This window comes from Bidens hawaiensis, unplaced genomic scaffold (genome assembly GCF_021521415.1).
Source record: "Bidens hawaiensis isolate Kalapana, Puna unplaced genomic scaffold, B.hawaiensis_p1.1 tig00056036_1, whole genome shotgun sequence".
Taxonomy (NCBI): domain Eukaryota; kingdom Viridiplantae; phylum Streptophyta; class Magnoliopsida; order Asterales; family Asteraceae; genus Bidens; species Bidens hawaiensis.
Window position 1 is genome coordinate 79,306 of NW_027500106.1, and position 15,790 is coordinate 95,095.

Here is a 15,790-nt window from a genome sequence, read left to right on the forward strand (position 1 = left end):
GCTAAGTCCTTTATCAAGAAAGCGAAGGGGGTTCGTGATCCATATACTAACAAGACGATGTTAAATGTGTTGTGGCCTCCAACTGCTAAAGTGATGTCCATTCCGATCACAAAGAGATTTCCTGAGGGTGCTCTTGATGAAATGAAGTTTTGGACTTATGATGGTGAGACGGCTACTGTTATTATATGGATAAAGAAAGGGCAATACCGTATTGTTGATCCAAGAGACTAATTGAAGTTTGGTGAAAAGGATATCAAGACCCTTAGCGGCTTTCAGATTATGACTGAACCACTCTATGAGCCAGCTGCTAAGAAGTATACTGGAATGGTTGGATCGATTATACACACTGGTTTATGGGCAGGTGATTACAAAGAAGCTGATGTTGAAGTAATGGAGCACGAGTAAAGATCAGGCTATAAACCAAGGGGGAGATTGTTGTGTTACACTTGATGGTTTACTTAATCTATTTGGGCTTAGTCTTGGGCTATCATGTAAACCGAAATCTCTTGATTTCGTTGGGCTTATTATATGGGCTTGGGCTTAGGGTGTTTTGTACTATATATATTATGTAACTAGGTCTTTTGTTGGTTGGTCATTCGTAGAGAGAGAGAGAGATGAGAGCTTTATAATTCATATCGTATTTTAATCACTAATAAGGGCTTAAGCACCCGACGTTAAATATGACGTGTGTTTTGAAGCCATTCTGTGTATTTATTGTGTTTGATCATATTTGCATTGAATCAATTTGTTGTTAGATTCCGCCTAACAACGGGTTTAAATGATATCACATTGAAAGATCTTTCATTGGGACTTACATACCAGAAATAAAAAAACAATTTAAAAATGGTGTTCGGTCAGTTTCTATTATGTTCGTTACGGTTGTTGAACTAAAAAACAAAACAAATTTCCGGACCAGTTTGGTGCCACCAAGTAGCCCAGTAGAGCACTTGCGTCACCAAACTTCTTATTTGTTATATAGTGATAAGGTAATTTTTAAGAGACACTAACTTTTATCACAAATTAATTTAATACCATACAATCGAACAAACCGAAATTCGAGAAAAAATCTGTAGGTAGAATTGAATTATGAGAAAATTCTAAAAATAGCTCATTTGAAGTGACATTTTCTCAAAATAGTCCTATTTTTTTATATTTTTATAAAGTCCCTTCAAAACTCGTCATCGATGACAAGTTTTGAACCAAATCCGTCTTCGTCGATGAGTTTTGTTAAATCCAGTCACTTGTTACAAATTTGTCTTCGCCAAATGTCACACCCCAACTTAGGTCCTAGGAATGTGACTAATAAATGGTACATGTTTTGTAAATTTATCAGAGTTTAAGGTTGTGAAGCGTGAGTCTTAGATTAAAATATTAATATATTTCCAAAGTTGGGATTGAACTCCCGATAGACTTTAAAAGTGTGTAACTTATAAAATGTAAAACAGTTTATAAAATACGTCAGCAACACATGTTGGTGAACCCGTTGACACTAAGATATTTCATATACCTAATTATTCCCTACGAGTATCTTGTGACCCAGGCCGTCATAAGTTCTGAAAAGGAAATAACTAAGTTCTGGAATTCTGAATAACTATTATAAAGTCAAGCTTAACTCGAAACCGCTCAGAAAACACTGCAGCGATCAAGTACGTAGCAACTACCAATATACACAAGATCACTCATCACTCGAATATTACTTAGATTCGGCTCAACATGGCAGAGGAATAACCAAGCGTGGTGCAGTGTGCCCACCGATTGACCACATGATGTAAGGATCCAGACAAACATATACGATAGTCTGAGGGCCAACAGTGACCTTTGTTTATAAAGTTTTAGGGATACATAATCCCATGTAAACTGTTAGCGAATCGATTTATAAAATTCTAAAAGTGTTAGCGTATTCACCTTTGTTTTGATCAGCGCTTTCACTAGTTTATGTTCTGGAGTTACCTCGGCCTCATAGTACAAGAATAACTTTATATAAATATCTAGATCATAATATCTAGCTTCAGACCATTAGTTTGTTTTGTATAACATTTACCTTGATAAATCATTGTTTATATAAAATAATTGGACATTTAGTCCATTTTGTTTATTCACCATTTATGTGGTATGTTTCTTCTTCATGAAGAAACACACATACTAGGTTTCTTCTTGAAGAAAAAACATTAATTTGACTATATCTACTGCATATAAAACTTTATATTATAAATTATGAAAAAAACAATATTTTAATTATATCATTGGCTTATGAAAACTATATTTAACTTTAAGTTTGATCAAGGTGTGGGTTATAAAGAAAATACTTAAGCAGAACCCCTAACTTATGTGGGTACTTTGGATGGAATGCCTAAGCTTAAAGCATGCAGCACTTCTACTTATCATCGGGTATTGAGATAGAACAACGCCAAAACTTGCACGTGCTTCGAGAAACAAACTCGCCGGCTTACCGAAATTATAACGCGTACTATGAGGTTGTGTGTGTGTGTGTGTTATGCGAGGTGTGTTAGGTTGCCATGTTGCAGAGCCCAACCTCCCTATTTATATGAGAAATTTTGGGTATGGTCACGTATCGCGATGGGGTTGAATAAGCTTCATCGCGTAACGCAATGACGTCATTAACCACCTCTAAATATTTTAATATGTCGTGTATCGTGACGGATGCTAGGGATGGTCGTCGCGTAGCGCGACGCCTCCCACTAGACCTGATTCGTCAACATGCCACGGGTTGCCACGTGGCATGTCACGTGAAGCAACGTGGTTGGACACGTGTCACGATTACTTAACATAATAATTGCGTATCGCGGCGACTTGAGGTTTAGGGTGGTCGCGTAGCGCGACACCACCCTTTTTGAGATTTTGTGAGATCCCCAACGCGTATTGCAATGGGTTATTCCTTAATACGTTGCATAACGCAATGGGTCTTAAATTTCAAAATTTTCATTTTAAGTCCCTTGACTTTTGTATTTGTCAAATTTTGCCCAAAAGTTTAGGGATGTTACACCAACAAGTTTTGAACTAAATATGTGGACGACAACTTCGAACAAATTCAAATTTCAATATAAGTTGTCGAAGACAAGTTTTGAATAAAATCTGTTTTGGAGGACAACTAATCAAATTCAAATTCCAATAAAACTTTTCAAAAGTTTTATTTTAATATTAAATAAAATAATTAATTTTATTTATATTTTGTTTTTCCTCTATAACTTTTGAAATATAAAGTTTTATATAATTTCGAATATACCGTTGTCACGTATTTATCTTTGTCTGCGTTCTGACACAAATTTTATTCAAAACTGAGTCGAGGCAAGTTTTTATTGAACGCTTCGATATAAATTAGACCATTTAGAGAATTTTCCCTTGGATTACTACTCAAACTGCCAAGTGTTTTAACAGCAACATTTTCCACATAAAATCCTCATAACTTTGCACGTGTAAGGATTTAAACCCGCTGTCTCATACTTGGCAGGACAAGCACCACACCACTCCAGACTACTAGGTGTGTAGGTCATGGTTTTTTTATTTTTTATTTTTTTAAGACAACAATCTCTTCATCCATAAATCGAACATTAATTGAAGTTAGAAAACTCTTTTCTCCCATTTCATATCAAACCGTAAAATTTTGGGAGACCGACCTTGTGGTTTGATTGTTTTCTTGTCCTAATATTCCACAAGTTCATGGCTGGTGGTGAATAATAAAAATAAAAATTTGGAAGTGGGACTGGGAGTTAACTTAAAGGTGATTTTTTTTTCTTGTAAAAGTACGGTTGCCCCATGTTTATTAACATGGCTTAGCCACAATAAAATAATGTCACGTTTATCATACGTACATAATACTGTTTGCGTTCACATGTTTGTGTATGCATCAATAATAAGTAGTGTTTTTACGGCCATTGCTCATGTATGGACATCGATGGTATAACACATTTAGGGCCCACAACTTGTTTACCTCTTCAATTAAATTTTATCATATACGGTTTGTTATTAGATGGTTCGTTGTGGAGGCGTTAAGGAAAGCGGCAAAACTACCCCGTCCATTAACACCCCCCAATTACAATTCCGGTGCCAAATCAATCCACCACCCTTAACGCCTTGCTCTTCTTTGATGGGTGAGGTCCACTTCAAACTCACCAATTATATATAAACACACACACATATTTATTTACTTTTTATTTTTAATATTTATTTAAATGTTAGTTAAACCACAGCACGCTAGGCTAGAATGAGTTAGTTAAAGCTTCACTATATACGTGACAATGATGTGATGTTTTAACTGACTCTTGCTAGATAAACAACAACATACACTTTATGATTTTACGTTGTTATATAATTATAAGGCCTTTACTACAACTTTAAAAATGAAATAGTTTATTAAAAATTCATGTCGATAAATGCGTGTTCGAAGTTAGATACATAAATAAACTATTAACATTAAAGAAAATTCCATCTATAATATAAAAAAGAAAAGGCCTTTGTATGAGTGATTCTGATTCTGTTTTTAATGAAATATAATACAAGTCTAAAAGCCTTTGTTGCATACATGATACATGTGCCATAGTCCATAGACAATGACATCCCTTTCTCTCTCTTTCTTTCATTCAACACAAAAAGATGCACGTACAACCGTAGATATTTTTATTTTTTATTTATTTTTAATACCATTTTACAGATTGATTGATCTCTAAAAAGCCATATTCAATTCATGGCTTTTTTTCCTTGTAAATGGAAGACACCAAAAGCACCACCTTTCTTCCTACCAAGGTTATTGTCTTCCTTCGTCCTATTGTCTTTCATTTATATATAATCCCAAATATTGTCATTTTTATTATAGATTATTATTTTTTTCATTTATAATTTATGTGTGTACAGTGCACATATTTGAGGCCCAAGATCTTACAACACATCTATAATGAAGTATGTGATGTAACTTTTGGACAACATTTGCATTGTGTGAGAAAATAAATTCCATTGTTAGGCGATATACAAATTTCTCATATGGAAACAAGGCTGCCACCGGCTAAAAAGATGTCGAAGCAGATGATGGGAAAACGGGATGATTCGCCTTTGCATACTGCAGCCCGGGCCGGGGATATTAACGCGATAATGAATATTTTAGGTGACTGTTACAGCGAGGAAGAGCTGATTTCGTTGTTGTCCAAACAGAATTATGCCGGTGAACCACCGCTTTATGTGGCCGCGGAATGTGGTCATGTTGATTTGGTTAGGCTTTTGATAGATCAATGCGATATTGCAACTGCTAGCATTAAAGCTAATAATGGTTTTGATGCTCTTCATATTGCTGCTAAACAAGGAGATTTAGGTAACCAAATCATTCCTTTTATTATTAATTTATCCTGTGACACATTATTCATACACCACTGACGAGTCATGGTTTCGAGTCATATGATGTGTTTACCTGACACCGAAATGACTAATGTGATCGCTGGTAAAGTCATATAGCTCATATGACTATTTTTGTCATATCATATGACATGTATGATGTGATAGGCACTGTAATATACAGATTTCTTGGTGATGTCACTTTAGCATCACTCTTGTTTTAAAACTATTGTATTTCTTTTGATTTACAGAAGTGGTAAAAGTTTTAATGGAGGCGTACCCGGAGTTAGCTATGACCGTGGATATATCGAACACAACAGCGTTGCACACAGCGGCCGTGCAAGGAAATTTTGATGTGACGAACTATTTGTTGGATTTAGAGAGTAGTTTGGCATCCATAGCGAGAAGTAATGGGAAAACTGCGTTACATTCGTCTTCAAGAAACGGGCATCTTCATGTGGTGATGGCTCTTTTGGAGAAGGCACCGGAGATAGCGGCAAGGACCGATAAGAAGGGGCAGACCGCCCTTCATATGGCGGCCAAAGGGCTAAAGCATGAGGTGGTTGAGGAGTTGATCAAGGCGGATCCATCGTTGATTAATATGATCGATGCTAAGGGAAATACCGCTTTGCATATAGCGGCCCGCAAAGGCCGAGTTCAGGTAAAAGAATAAAGTTAATCTAGTGGTGACATTTAAGAGATTCAATGAGTGCATCTGATTTCTTACATGGTTTTGGATGTCAGATGCACTCAGTGCACTCTTAAAGAGTGCGTTTGGCGTCTTTGTGACGTAAGATGCAATGGGCTATGAGGATTGTTAGTTTCTGTTTCCTCACAAATAATTTTGTTATGTTTTTGTAGATTGTTAAGGTGCTACTAGCGCGTAGCGAAACCAACACAAAAGTCGTGAACAGGTCGAACGAGACCGCCTTCGACACAGCCCACAAAATGGGCCATCCCCACATTGGATCCATCTTGCAAGAACACGGTGTCCCAAGTGCGCGGGTCCTAAAAGCACCAGCAACTCCAACCGGAGAGCTAAAGCAAACCGTGAGCGACATAAAGCTCGAGGTCCACCACCAGCTAGAACACACACGCCAAACTCAAAGGCGGGTCCAAGGCATTGCAAAACACCTCAATAAAATGCATGCCGAGGGACTCAACAATGCGATAACCTCTACCACCGTGGTGGCAGTTTTAATCGCCACTGTGGCCTTTGCTGCAATCTTTACAGTCCCGGGCCAATATGCAGATGACCGGAATAACATACCCAATGGGTTCTCACTAGGTGAGGCGAATATAGCCCCAAAACCATTATTTATAGTCTTTTTTGTTTTCGACTCGGTGGCTCTGTTTATTTCGTTAGCGGTGGTTGTGGTTCAAACATCCGTGGTGGTTATAGAAAGCAAAGCAAAGAAGCAAATGATGGCTATAATAAACAAGCTAATGTGGTTAGCTTGTGTGCTTGTGTCGGTGGCATTTTTGGCACTCGCGTTCATTGTGGTTGGGGAACGTGAGAAATGGCTAGCGGTTTGTGTGACCATTATAGGAACAACGATAATGGTCACGACCTTGGGTTTAATGTGTTATTGGGTCATCATGCATAGGATCGAAAGTAAGAATATGAGAAGACTAAGAAAAAACTTGACGCCAAATGGCGGAAGTAGGTCGAGGTCAAGGTCTACAACATGGTCAATGTCTGTACTTTCGGATCCGGATGTGATTAATACCGAATTCAAGAAAATGTATGCGATTTAAAGGAAAAGAAAATACAAAATCTTATCAATCTTGTTTAAATTTCATCCTAATTGTAGCAACAATAGAATAAATGCAGTAATGAACTATAACTAAATGGACTTGATACCGTTGGATACAACTTAAATGACCCAAGCCCAAAAACGACGAGTTACGATCCAATTTACTAGGAATGAGCTCGGTATCATACCAATACCAAGTGGCACCTATCCCGAATTTTTCGATCCCAATTTTCTCAAATACTTGGTACTTGTACCGTATGCAAAAATTCAGCAAATATAAGTACCGATTTTCCCGATTTTCTTAAAAACTAAGTACCGGTACCGGAACCGAAATGCTTGTTCGGGTACCGGTACCCTCATCCCTACAATTTACAATCCAAGTATCAATTTCAATTTCTAACACTAAAACTTGCCTACAAAACAATAACAAAAGTTGTAAAAAATTGCTTCATGCTGTTTAATATCAATTTTAAAAAAGACACTAGAATGATATTCATAATGAACAAGTGAATAACTCATATTACAAAGGATTAGACAACAGGAACCTAATCCTAAACCTGAAACCTGACTACCATAACCAATGAACTATCAACAAACTTTACATGTGAAATTGTCAATGTTGAGGTAGCGTTGGTCTTTTTTCCATCATCTCGTAGTAGACCACAAAATTTTCCTGCAATTCGACATAAAAACAGGTTGACACTTTAAAAACAACCGAAAATGGTTATTAGACTTAACATGTGCCACAAACTTGTTTCTACCTTGCGTATCGTTTCCCATGTGTTTGGATCAAAACAAACATAAGATCCTCTCTCATATGCATTTGTCTTAACAAGAGGCTCCATGTTTGCTGCCCGCATAAACCACAATCTATGCTCCCGGTGGTAGAACCACCCTCTGTTATACCTGCAACAAATGGGTCAAACGAGTCAAACAAACTGGGTCAAGTAGTCAAAAGCTGCTAAAGCACATAGCCTCCTAAATTGAACATGTTTTTTTACTAGATAACTTACAGCTCATTTGCAGCATACAACTGGGCTTCATCTTTTGGCATGCTGCATAATTCAAAAATGAGAAACGCATTTTTAGTTGTCTATAAAGTAAAATCACCAGATGGAATTATTAAAATTCAATTTACCTGTAAAATATATAGAATAAGGTATTTAACTGGAACTTCGACAAATAACCTTGCTGCAAATATACCAGCAAATATTTAAACACATTAGAATTTCCACTAAAAATATGAAAGGAATAAATTATTTTGGATACGACGATTTTGACCAATCACTCAAACACCCAATTCGGCACGTCATCTATACCAACATTTTACTCACATTAAGAACAGGCGATTGTTTGGCAAAATAACATTGTGGGACGGTGAATTCTGGAGGTCCTTTGGTAGGTTCATCCAACCACGGGGAACCAAACGTCTTGTATAGATTTTCAGAAGAATTTAAGTTGAGACCAAGTGTTGTCAAATCGATTCCAAGTGCAAGAGACGTTAAATCAGGATCACTCATCCTAATTACACTTAACAATCCAAGTAACCCAAATCGATCTGGAGCGGTTTGTGGGCCCTGCATTGACTTCATTCCTAGATCCCTATAAGACTGACTGGCAGAAAAAATTTGCTGCAACCGAAATTGAGATTGGTTTTGTTGCTGTTGATATTGTTGGATAAGTTGGTCATATGAACCGACACCCGAGACTGTATTTGGAGAGTTCAATGGCCTCAAACCGACACCTGGCGATCCAATGCCCTAAAACAATTTCAAATTCAGGTTTATATCACACCTCTTATTTAGAAAAGTAAAGTTAAACTAATGGTGATTAAGCAAAGAAACCTGTGAGTGATAAGATGAATGTGATCCTTGAAACATATCTGAACCATGCAAATGATCTTGATTATTTACCGATGGAATATGTTGTGGTTGCAACCTATGTGATGAAAATGTTCCTCCCAAGTTGAATCCAGAAGATCTTCCAATCTGCACCTTGGACCATGGACTTATTATGGAACCTCAAAAACCAGAAAACACCAAGCCAATAAACGAACCACACGTTCAGCGAACCATTAGCGGGAAGGTCCTTCATGTCCGTTCATTTAATAAACAAAAGACCATGAGCACATTTTTTAGTTTATTTAACTAAATGAATGAACATTAACACAATTTTTTGTTTATTTAACTACACGAAAGAACATGAACACATGTTCCGTTCGTGAACATTCATTCATTTATGTTCTTTATATTTGTTCACTTATGTCCATTCCTTTATGCATGCATATTCATCAATTTTAATATTAATTTAAAATCACTTTTGATATATATGCATGACGCCCTGCTTGCGGTGCGCGCATATAATGTATATATGTGTGAACCCTCGGGTGGGCAAAAGTAAAATTGCACTAATTTTGACGTTATTTTACTAATCTCGTGAAAATAACGTTAAAAGTGGCGGAAGGTTAATCAGGCATCATGTGGTGGCGTTGATAGCCGAAAGACAAGGGCACATGCACCGATCAGCCGGTGTCCCGATGATTGAGTGCTATGTGCCTTATGTCCAAGGCTTGATGCAAAACTACTATCGAGCCGGGGGTCTCACCGGAAGCAGCCTCTCTATCCCTATGGGATAGAGGTAAGGCTGTCTACATCTTACCCTCCTCAGACCCTACCATAGCATTGCTATTGGTGGGATATACTGAGTACGATATATATGCATGGTTTTAAAATGTAGAACGTAATTGTAAAGACGATGGTATTTGGACTAGAATTTAGATATTCACATTTACTTTTAACTGGTGTTCGTTTACATTTTTGACTTTTTTAATTTACGTTCGTTTGTTTTCATTTATGTCCGTGACCATTCATTTAAAATATTAACGAACGATTGAACGAACAAAAATACGTTCATTTTCTTAACAAACAACTGAACAAGAAATGTAGGACATAATTGTAAAGATGATGGTATTTGGACTAGAATTTAGATATTCACATTTACTTTTAACTGGTGTTCGTTTACATTTTTGACTTTTTTAATTTACGTTCATTTGTTTTCATTTATGTCCGTGACCATTCATTTAAAATATTAATGAACGAACAAAAATACGTTCATTTTCTTAACAAACAAGAAAATCCGTCCGTTAAGTGTTCATTCATTCTTTCTGTTGGAGTTAAACAAGCAAACACGAACAAGCCTCGTTCGTTTTCGTTCAATTCATTTATAGGTCAATTATAGGTGGCAATTTTGACCCAGATCCAAAACTCAGGGTTGTGTTCAATCTCAACAGGTCAAATAGAAAATAAAAATAACTAAAACAAAAGGGATCAAAAGTCGCCCAAGTGTATCGATAAAAAACGAAGAAAAAAAGGAACCAAGTGTTTTGGATCAACCCCACCAGCTTTGACCCGTTGCCAACCCACCCATATTACCATCTTTACTCAAAAGTGGCACTCACAGAGAAATGTGGAGATTGCATCATGGACGCATTGTTGTCATGAAGTTGATCCTTTTGGTGCAGATCCACAGAATAATCAGCATAGCCACCTGAATAATAATATAGAAAAATCTAGTCAATAACACGAGGTGTCAAGTTCTAAAAAAATGCCCAAAAATCACATTTGATACAATGTGCAATCACCTTTAAAACCTGGTAAAGCGGGAAAATCTTCATTCTGGATGCTGAATTCTTGGTTTTGCTGAACAATAGGACTAACACCAAGACCTTGTTTCCTTAACGAACCTGAAATTGTAATGAATAATAAACTAAACACCAGAAATAAATATAATGACAAATATAACTCCATATTTACCAATGTGCCCTTGGGCTCCTCCAGATGAGCTAGGACGACTGCTCAATTGAGGGAAATCATTTATATCAAAAGGTGAACCGTCATTGTTATACAAATCACTTAGCATTCCCATTGAGTTTTGAACATGATTTTGAGAAACCGGTCCACCTGAATGATATGAATTTCCAAACATAGACATAACCTGCGGGGAAGCTGCATTTATAAATCATTAAAAACATAATTGAAAACACATTATTTGTACAAAAATATATGAAAAGAGTACCTTGTTGAAGCATACCTCCCATTAATCTATTTGATCCCTGCACGCCTAAATTTCCTGAACCACTATTAGTATTTAGGTTTAATCGAGAAGTAAGGCCGGGAATCGACAAACCATCACCAGAACTTAAGCTTCTTCCAATGCCGCCACCGCCGCCAATGTTTCCAGTTGAGCTGGTGATCCGGGAACCCAGACTTCCCAAAACTGGTGTCACTCCGACTCCTGGAATAGAATTACGGTTACTGATTGGTGCAGAGGTAGGTAGGATTCCAGGAATTGAACCACTAATTGCATTTGCGCCACTACTAAACCCAGGGTTTCCAACAACACTCATACCACTTCTATTATTCAGCCCTGAATGACTGTGTGAATTGCCATGTGCTATCTGGAACAAATGACAGTGAGATTTATCATCAACCTTCATATTTGATCAATATTTTTGAGATTTTATAGAATAGATGTTATCTCAACAAAAAAGTTTAAATAACTATCAATAAAACAAGTTTGTCTGCAGAGATCAAGTTCAATAAGTTGTTAAATTGAGCTTATAAGAAGACACCAAGTAACAACTTATGTTAATCTTTATTTGATATAAAAATACTGAAGAAGTACCTGAGAAAGAGCAACAGACATATTGTTTGATGTAAATCTTCCAGTAGAAAGGTTTCCACCTTGTTGTTGAAGCCCGCTTGAAGGTATAATAGCAGTTGTTGAATTTCTTGATCCAAGTGTACCCGCCATATTGGCAACGTTGAAACTTCCATGTAAGTTATGGAGCCCCTGAAGAGATCCTATAAACAGAACTTCCCATGTAAGATATTTACATATCATAATGTCAAACGGTGTGACAATGCATGCCTGTTTACATATAAAAGTTTCCATATAGTTAACGAATAAGAAATAATAATCAGTAGAGCTCACTAACCACTTTGATGAAAAACAGGGGAAGGTGCACCAGATTGAGTTGAGAAAGATGCAGAAAATGGCTGCCCGGTGTTGTCTTGAAGATTTGAAGCTGTCACGTTCAGAGATGACTGCAGCAAAAAAAGTATAATACATTGATTATAACCAAAAACAGAACATATCCAAACAGAAAAGACTAGAATGTGGGTTATGTCAAAGATGTTCCAGTACATTATTAAGTAACCCTGACATTGCAAAAATGTCATGCAGAAAAACTACGCCTTGCTTGATAAAAGCTCTCTTCTAAAAATTTCAATTTCGAAGCTTTTCTCTATTAGCCTATTATCTGAAAAAGAACAAGATTAGAGGAGCAGGTTAGAAAATTATTGAAAAAAAAAGTAGAAGAACGACTGATATACAAACAGATGCATATATAGATCACGTAACAAGATACCCAATTTTTTAATGATGAAAACAAATGTCGGGGGGGGGGGGGGGGGGGGGGGAATAAACAATATTCCAGTTTTGTAGTGTATCACATATTAGTGAAGTTCCTACAGCCCTAAACCAAGATGTTCAATTGTTATCAGATACAATATAGCCCTAAACCAAGATGTTCAAATGTTATCAGATACAAAACAAAGCATAATAAGACATGCCTTAGATAGGAATTGCTTATAACTCATTTTCCTTCTTGTAACAAATAAAAATTCCATCTTGTTTGAGATGTAAACCGCCGGCTGACACATCAATAATAACCACTAATATATCTAAAATTTATCTTGTCACAAGACACCCAGGAATGGTTAAAAACTATGGTCAGAATCGAGTTTAGTAAAACAATTTCCCTGTACTCATTCGATAAACCAAGCATTGTCATGATATATTGAAAATACATCAAAAAATAAGTGTAGAATTGTCTTCGGATTCAATCAGAAGTTTAAAATATGGTTAAACATTGATTCTACCTTTCTTACATAAATACAAACATTATTTACCTAGAAACAAGCATCCTGTTGTTTCAATTTCTGATTCATATATATCACAATTACAGCAGACCCTAACAGTTAACTAAAACTCTCAAAGTGTAACAGGCAAAGCAAATAATAATAAAATATATATATATATACTATATATATATAGCAACTAGAGTAGAGTGTCTGTCTACTGATTGGGGAAATTATAAGAAAATGAAAGTCGCATGTATAAGAAAGAGATGAGTGCGAGTGCGAGTGCGAGTGCGTGTGTTTTTCCAAAGAAGGCTGATAACAACACGAAGAAAAGAGAAGGCCAGGGTTCCAATATCAGGAAGTATAGGGGGTCAACGTGTAATAGTTTGAAATAAAAAGGACTTGTTTGTAATTCTTCTAAGTAGGGAGGTTTATTCTTGTAACTACTCTAACAAGTGTTTGTTAGTTTGTTAGTGTACTCAATACTTAACAATGATTTGAGCTCAAATGCTAGTGAATGGTAGGCAAAAGTTGGTTAAGTCTCCTCAGTTGTTATTCTTTTACCTTTTTTTAGAATAACCAAAGACGGCTTACCTAGGATAACCTAATAGCAAAAGGCGACTCTTATTTATCCGTGTCGCAAACAATGCTAGTAACTAAACCCGCCATCTACTGTTTCAAGGAAAACTCATCACCCAAAAGCTCATTACAGTAAAACTCGGTTAGGATCATATTCAAACTTGAGACCTTGTTATCTCTAGCCTAAATCTTTGCTTTCACTCCAACATCAAGTTTTTATAAGTATTTTTACAAGGTTAAACAACATTAATCTATTAATTCTGAATAATAACATCAACAAAAGCCTTTATGTTAGGAAACTTCATATCATCTCGTAGTTTATTCATGTGTCAATTTACTATAGTTCTTTGAAATAATTGTAGCACCCTCTGATTAATTTCTTTTATATGTTCGTATTTAGATGTTAATTATTACTTAATAAATGCATTAATATATCTATAAAATATATTATTTTGATTGGTTTTTATAGAAAATAACCTGAAATTTGCATTTAAGTTGAATATACAAAACAAATACTTAGCAGGTCAAATTTCAAACCGCTTATATATTTTTTTATTTATATTTTTTTGAACGGCTATTTGGATTAACTGACAGACCACTAACCCATCCGAATATCTATATTCCACCCTCATGACGAAATTCACTATATGTATGAAAACCCCCTAACTCAACACAGAACCCTTTTATTTTTTACTTGAATTCAATATCTCCCCTTTTTAAAATGAATTATTTAGATATTTTACGTCAAGCACTTATACTGTGATGGAATATATTATGTCCAAAGGAATTAAAAATGGAAAAATAATAATAATAATAAAAAAGAAATCTTCGTTTTGAACTTTCGCGAAAAAAAATTGGGTTAAATTTGGTATTCATAATTGTGAATGGACTTAAATAACTAGGCCTAAGTATATCTCCCATCCCATCCCATTTCATCCCATCCCATCCCATCCCATCCCATCCCATCCCATCCCATTTATCATTCTCTCCTTCTAAAAAATCTATTAAAAAACTCATTCAATTCCATCCATGAACAAAATTATAATTTATTTTTTCGAGGCACCTATTTATTCCACGATAACTTCCAATTGTCTTGAAGTGTCCTCGTTGCCTTGGCTAAATCCTTTCTAATGATAGCAACCAAAAAATTCCTACCCGTTTCCTTTATTCCATTCCCAGTTATTCTTTTTGTCAAAGGACAACGATTACCAAATGTTTAAGTAACTTCATTATCTTTGTATTTTTTCTTTCCGTAGTAGACTAGTAGTGTTAAAAACTAAAAGGAAGGCAAGCATGTAACTAGTTGCGTCGCTTGCCTTTTTTGAATAGCAAAACAAGTCGTTTAAAAATTACAGTTATGGACATAGGGTCGTAACACTACTATTCATGATCTATTTAAAAATTACATCAATTATCTTCTTTGAAGCATACCACCCATTAATCTACTTGATCCATGCACGCCTAAATTTCCTACACCTATTAGTATTTAGGTTTAATCGAGAAAGTAAGGCCGGGGATCGATAAACGCCACCAGAACTCAAGCTTCTTCTAGTGCTACCAATGTTTCCAGCTGAACTGGTGGTCCGGGAGCCGAGATTTCCCAAAACCTATGTCACTCCGACTCCCGGGATAGGTTACTAATTGGTGCAGAGGTTGGCAGGATTCCATGAATTGAACCACTAATTGCATTTGTGCCACCGCTTGCCCGAATAGACCGTGTGTGAGTTTCCATGAGCTATCTGGAAATAAAATAATAGTTAGATTCATCATCAATTTCAGATTAGATTAATATTTTTGAGATTTTATAGAATAGATGTTGTTTCAACAGTGAGTTTGAATAATTATGAAACTTTCTTAGATCATTATTAGTTGTTAGTGATCACTTTGATAATAAGCTCAAAAACATTATAAACTCATAAGCGACGAAACTATATCAATAAAAATAGTTTGTTTAATCTAGTGTTTCAAGCTTTGATGTTAAAATTGAGCTTATAAGATGACATTAACACCAACTTCAATAAGTTGTTGAACATGCTAATCGTTAATTTTTGTATTTATGAATTATTATTGAGTAGATGGTTGAAACTGAAACTGATTGCTGATTGCTTATACTTTAGAACGATACTTTCAGTGGAAACTGATGACCATAAGTATAAGGAATATCGCTCTTGATGTTTAAATCAGAAACTA

At 35.9% G+C, this 15,790-nt stretch overlaps 2 protein-coding genes and 1 non-coding gene across 3 annotated transcripts; 2 read left to right on the forward strand and 1 right to left on the reverse strand.

The window, feature by feature from the left end:
• Positions 1-4,974: 4,974 nt before the first annotated feature.
• LOC143601303 (ankyrin repeat-containing protein At5g02620-like) lies at positions 4,975-7,099 on the forward strand. Its single transcript, XM_077078751.1, has 3 exons — positions 4,975-5,320; positions 5,592-6,001; positions 6,202-7,099. Exons 1-3 carry the CDS (start codon positions 4,996-4,998, stop codon positions 7,096-7,098), a joined length of 1,632 nt encoding a protein of 543 aa, XP_076934866.1. The 5' UTR covers positions 4,975-4,995; the 3' UTR covers position 7,099.
• A 449-nt stretch (positions 7,100-7,548) lies between these two features.
• LOC143601304 (putative NOT transcription complex subunit VIP2) lies at positions 7,549-12,416 on the reverse strand. Its single transcript, XM_077078752.1, has 13 exons — positions 12,303-12,416; positions 12,094-12,202; positions 11,781-11,959; positions 11,172-11,553; positions 10,910-11,101; positions 10,738-10,839; positions 10,555-10,643; positions 8,942-9,085; positions 8,432-8,857; positions 8,236-8,288; positions 8,111-8,152; positions 7,859-8,003; positions 7,549-7,770 (listed from the first exon to the last, which is right to left on the reverse strand). Exons 1-13 carry the CDS (start codon positions 12,321-12,323, stop codon positions 7,711-7,713), a joined length of 1,944 nt encoding a protein of 647 aa, XP_076934867.1. The 5' UTR covers positions 12,324-12,416; the 3' UTR covers positions 7,549-7,710.
• On the forward strand, positions 12,094-12,174 carry LOC143601306 (small nucleolar RNA snoR35). The gene has a single exon (XR_013147626.1). It is a non-coding gene; the product is annotated as a small nucleolar RNA snoR35 (small nucleolar RNA).
• Positions 12,417-15,790: the final 3,374 nt, after the last annotated feature.

What these genes read in the sequence shown, in the direction of transcription:
- LOC143601304 (XM_077078752.1), bottom strand. Translation starts at nt 12,323, where the DNA reads ATGTCAGGGTTACTTAATAAT. An exon ending in TGTCAGGGTTACTTAATAAT is followed by an intron (nt 12,203 to 12,302) that starts GTACTGGAACAT and finishes TTTTTGCTGCAG; the next exon opens with TCATCTCTGAACGTGACAGC. An exon ending in TGTCTGTTGCTCTTTCTCAG is followed by an intron (nt 11,554 to 11,780) that starts GTACTTCTTCAG and finishes CATTTGTTCCAG; the next exon opens with ATAGCACATGGCAATTCACA.
- LOC143601303 (XM_077078751.1), top strand. Translation starts at nt 4,996, where the DNA reads ATGGAAACAAGGCTGCCACCGGCTAAAAAGATGTCGAAGCAGATGATG. An exon ending in TGCTAAACAAGGAGATTTAG is followed by an intron (nt 5,321 to 5,591) that starts GTAACCAAATCA and finishes TTTGATTTACAG; the next exon opens with AAGTGGTAAAAGTTTTAATG. An exon ending in CCCGCAAAGGCCGAGTTCAG is followed by an intron (nt 6,002 to 6,201) that starts GTAAAAGAATAA and finishes ATGTTTTTGTAG; the next exon opens with ATTGTTAAGGTGCTACTAGC.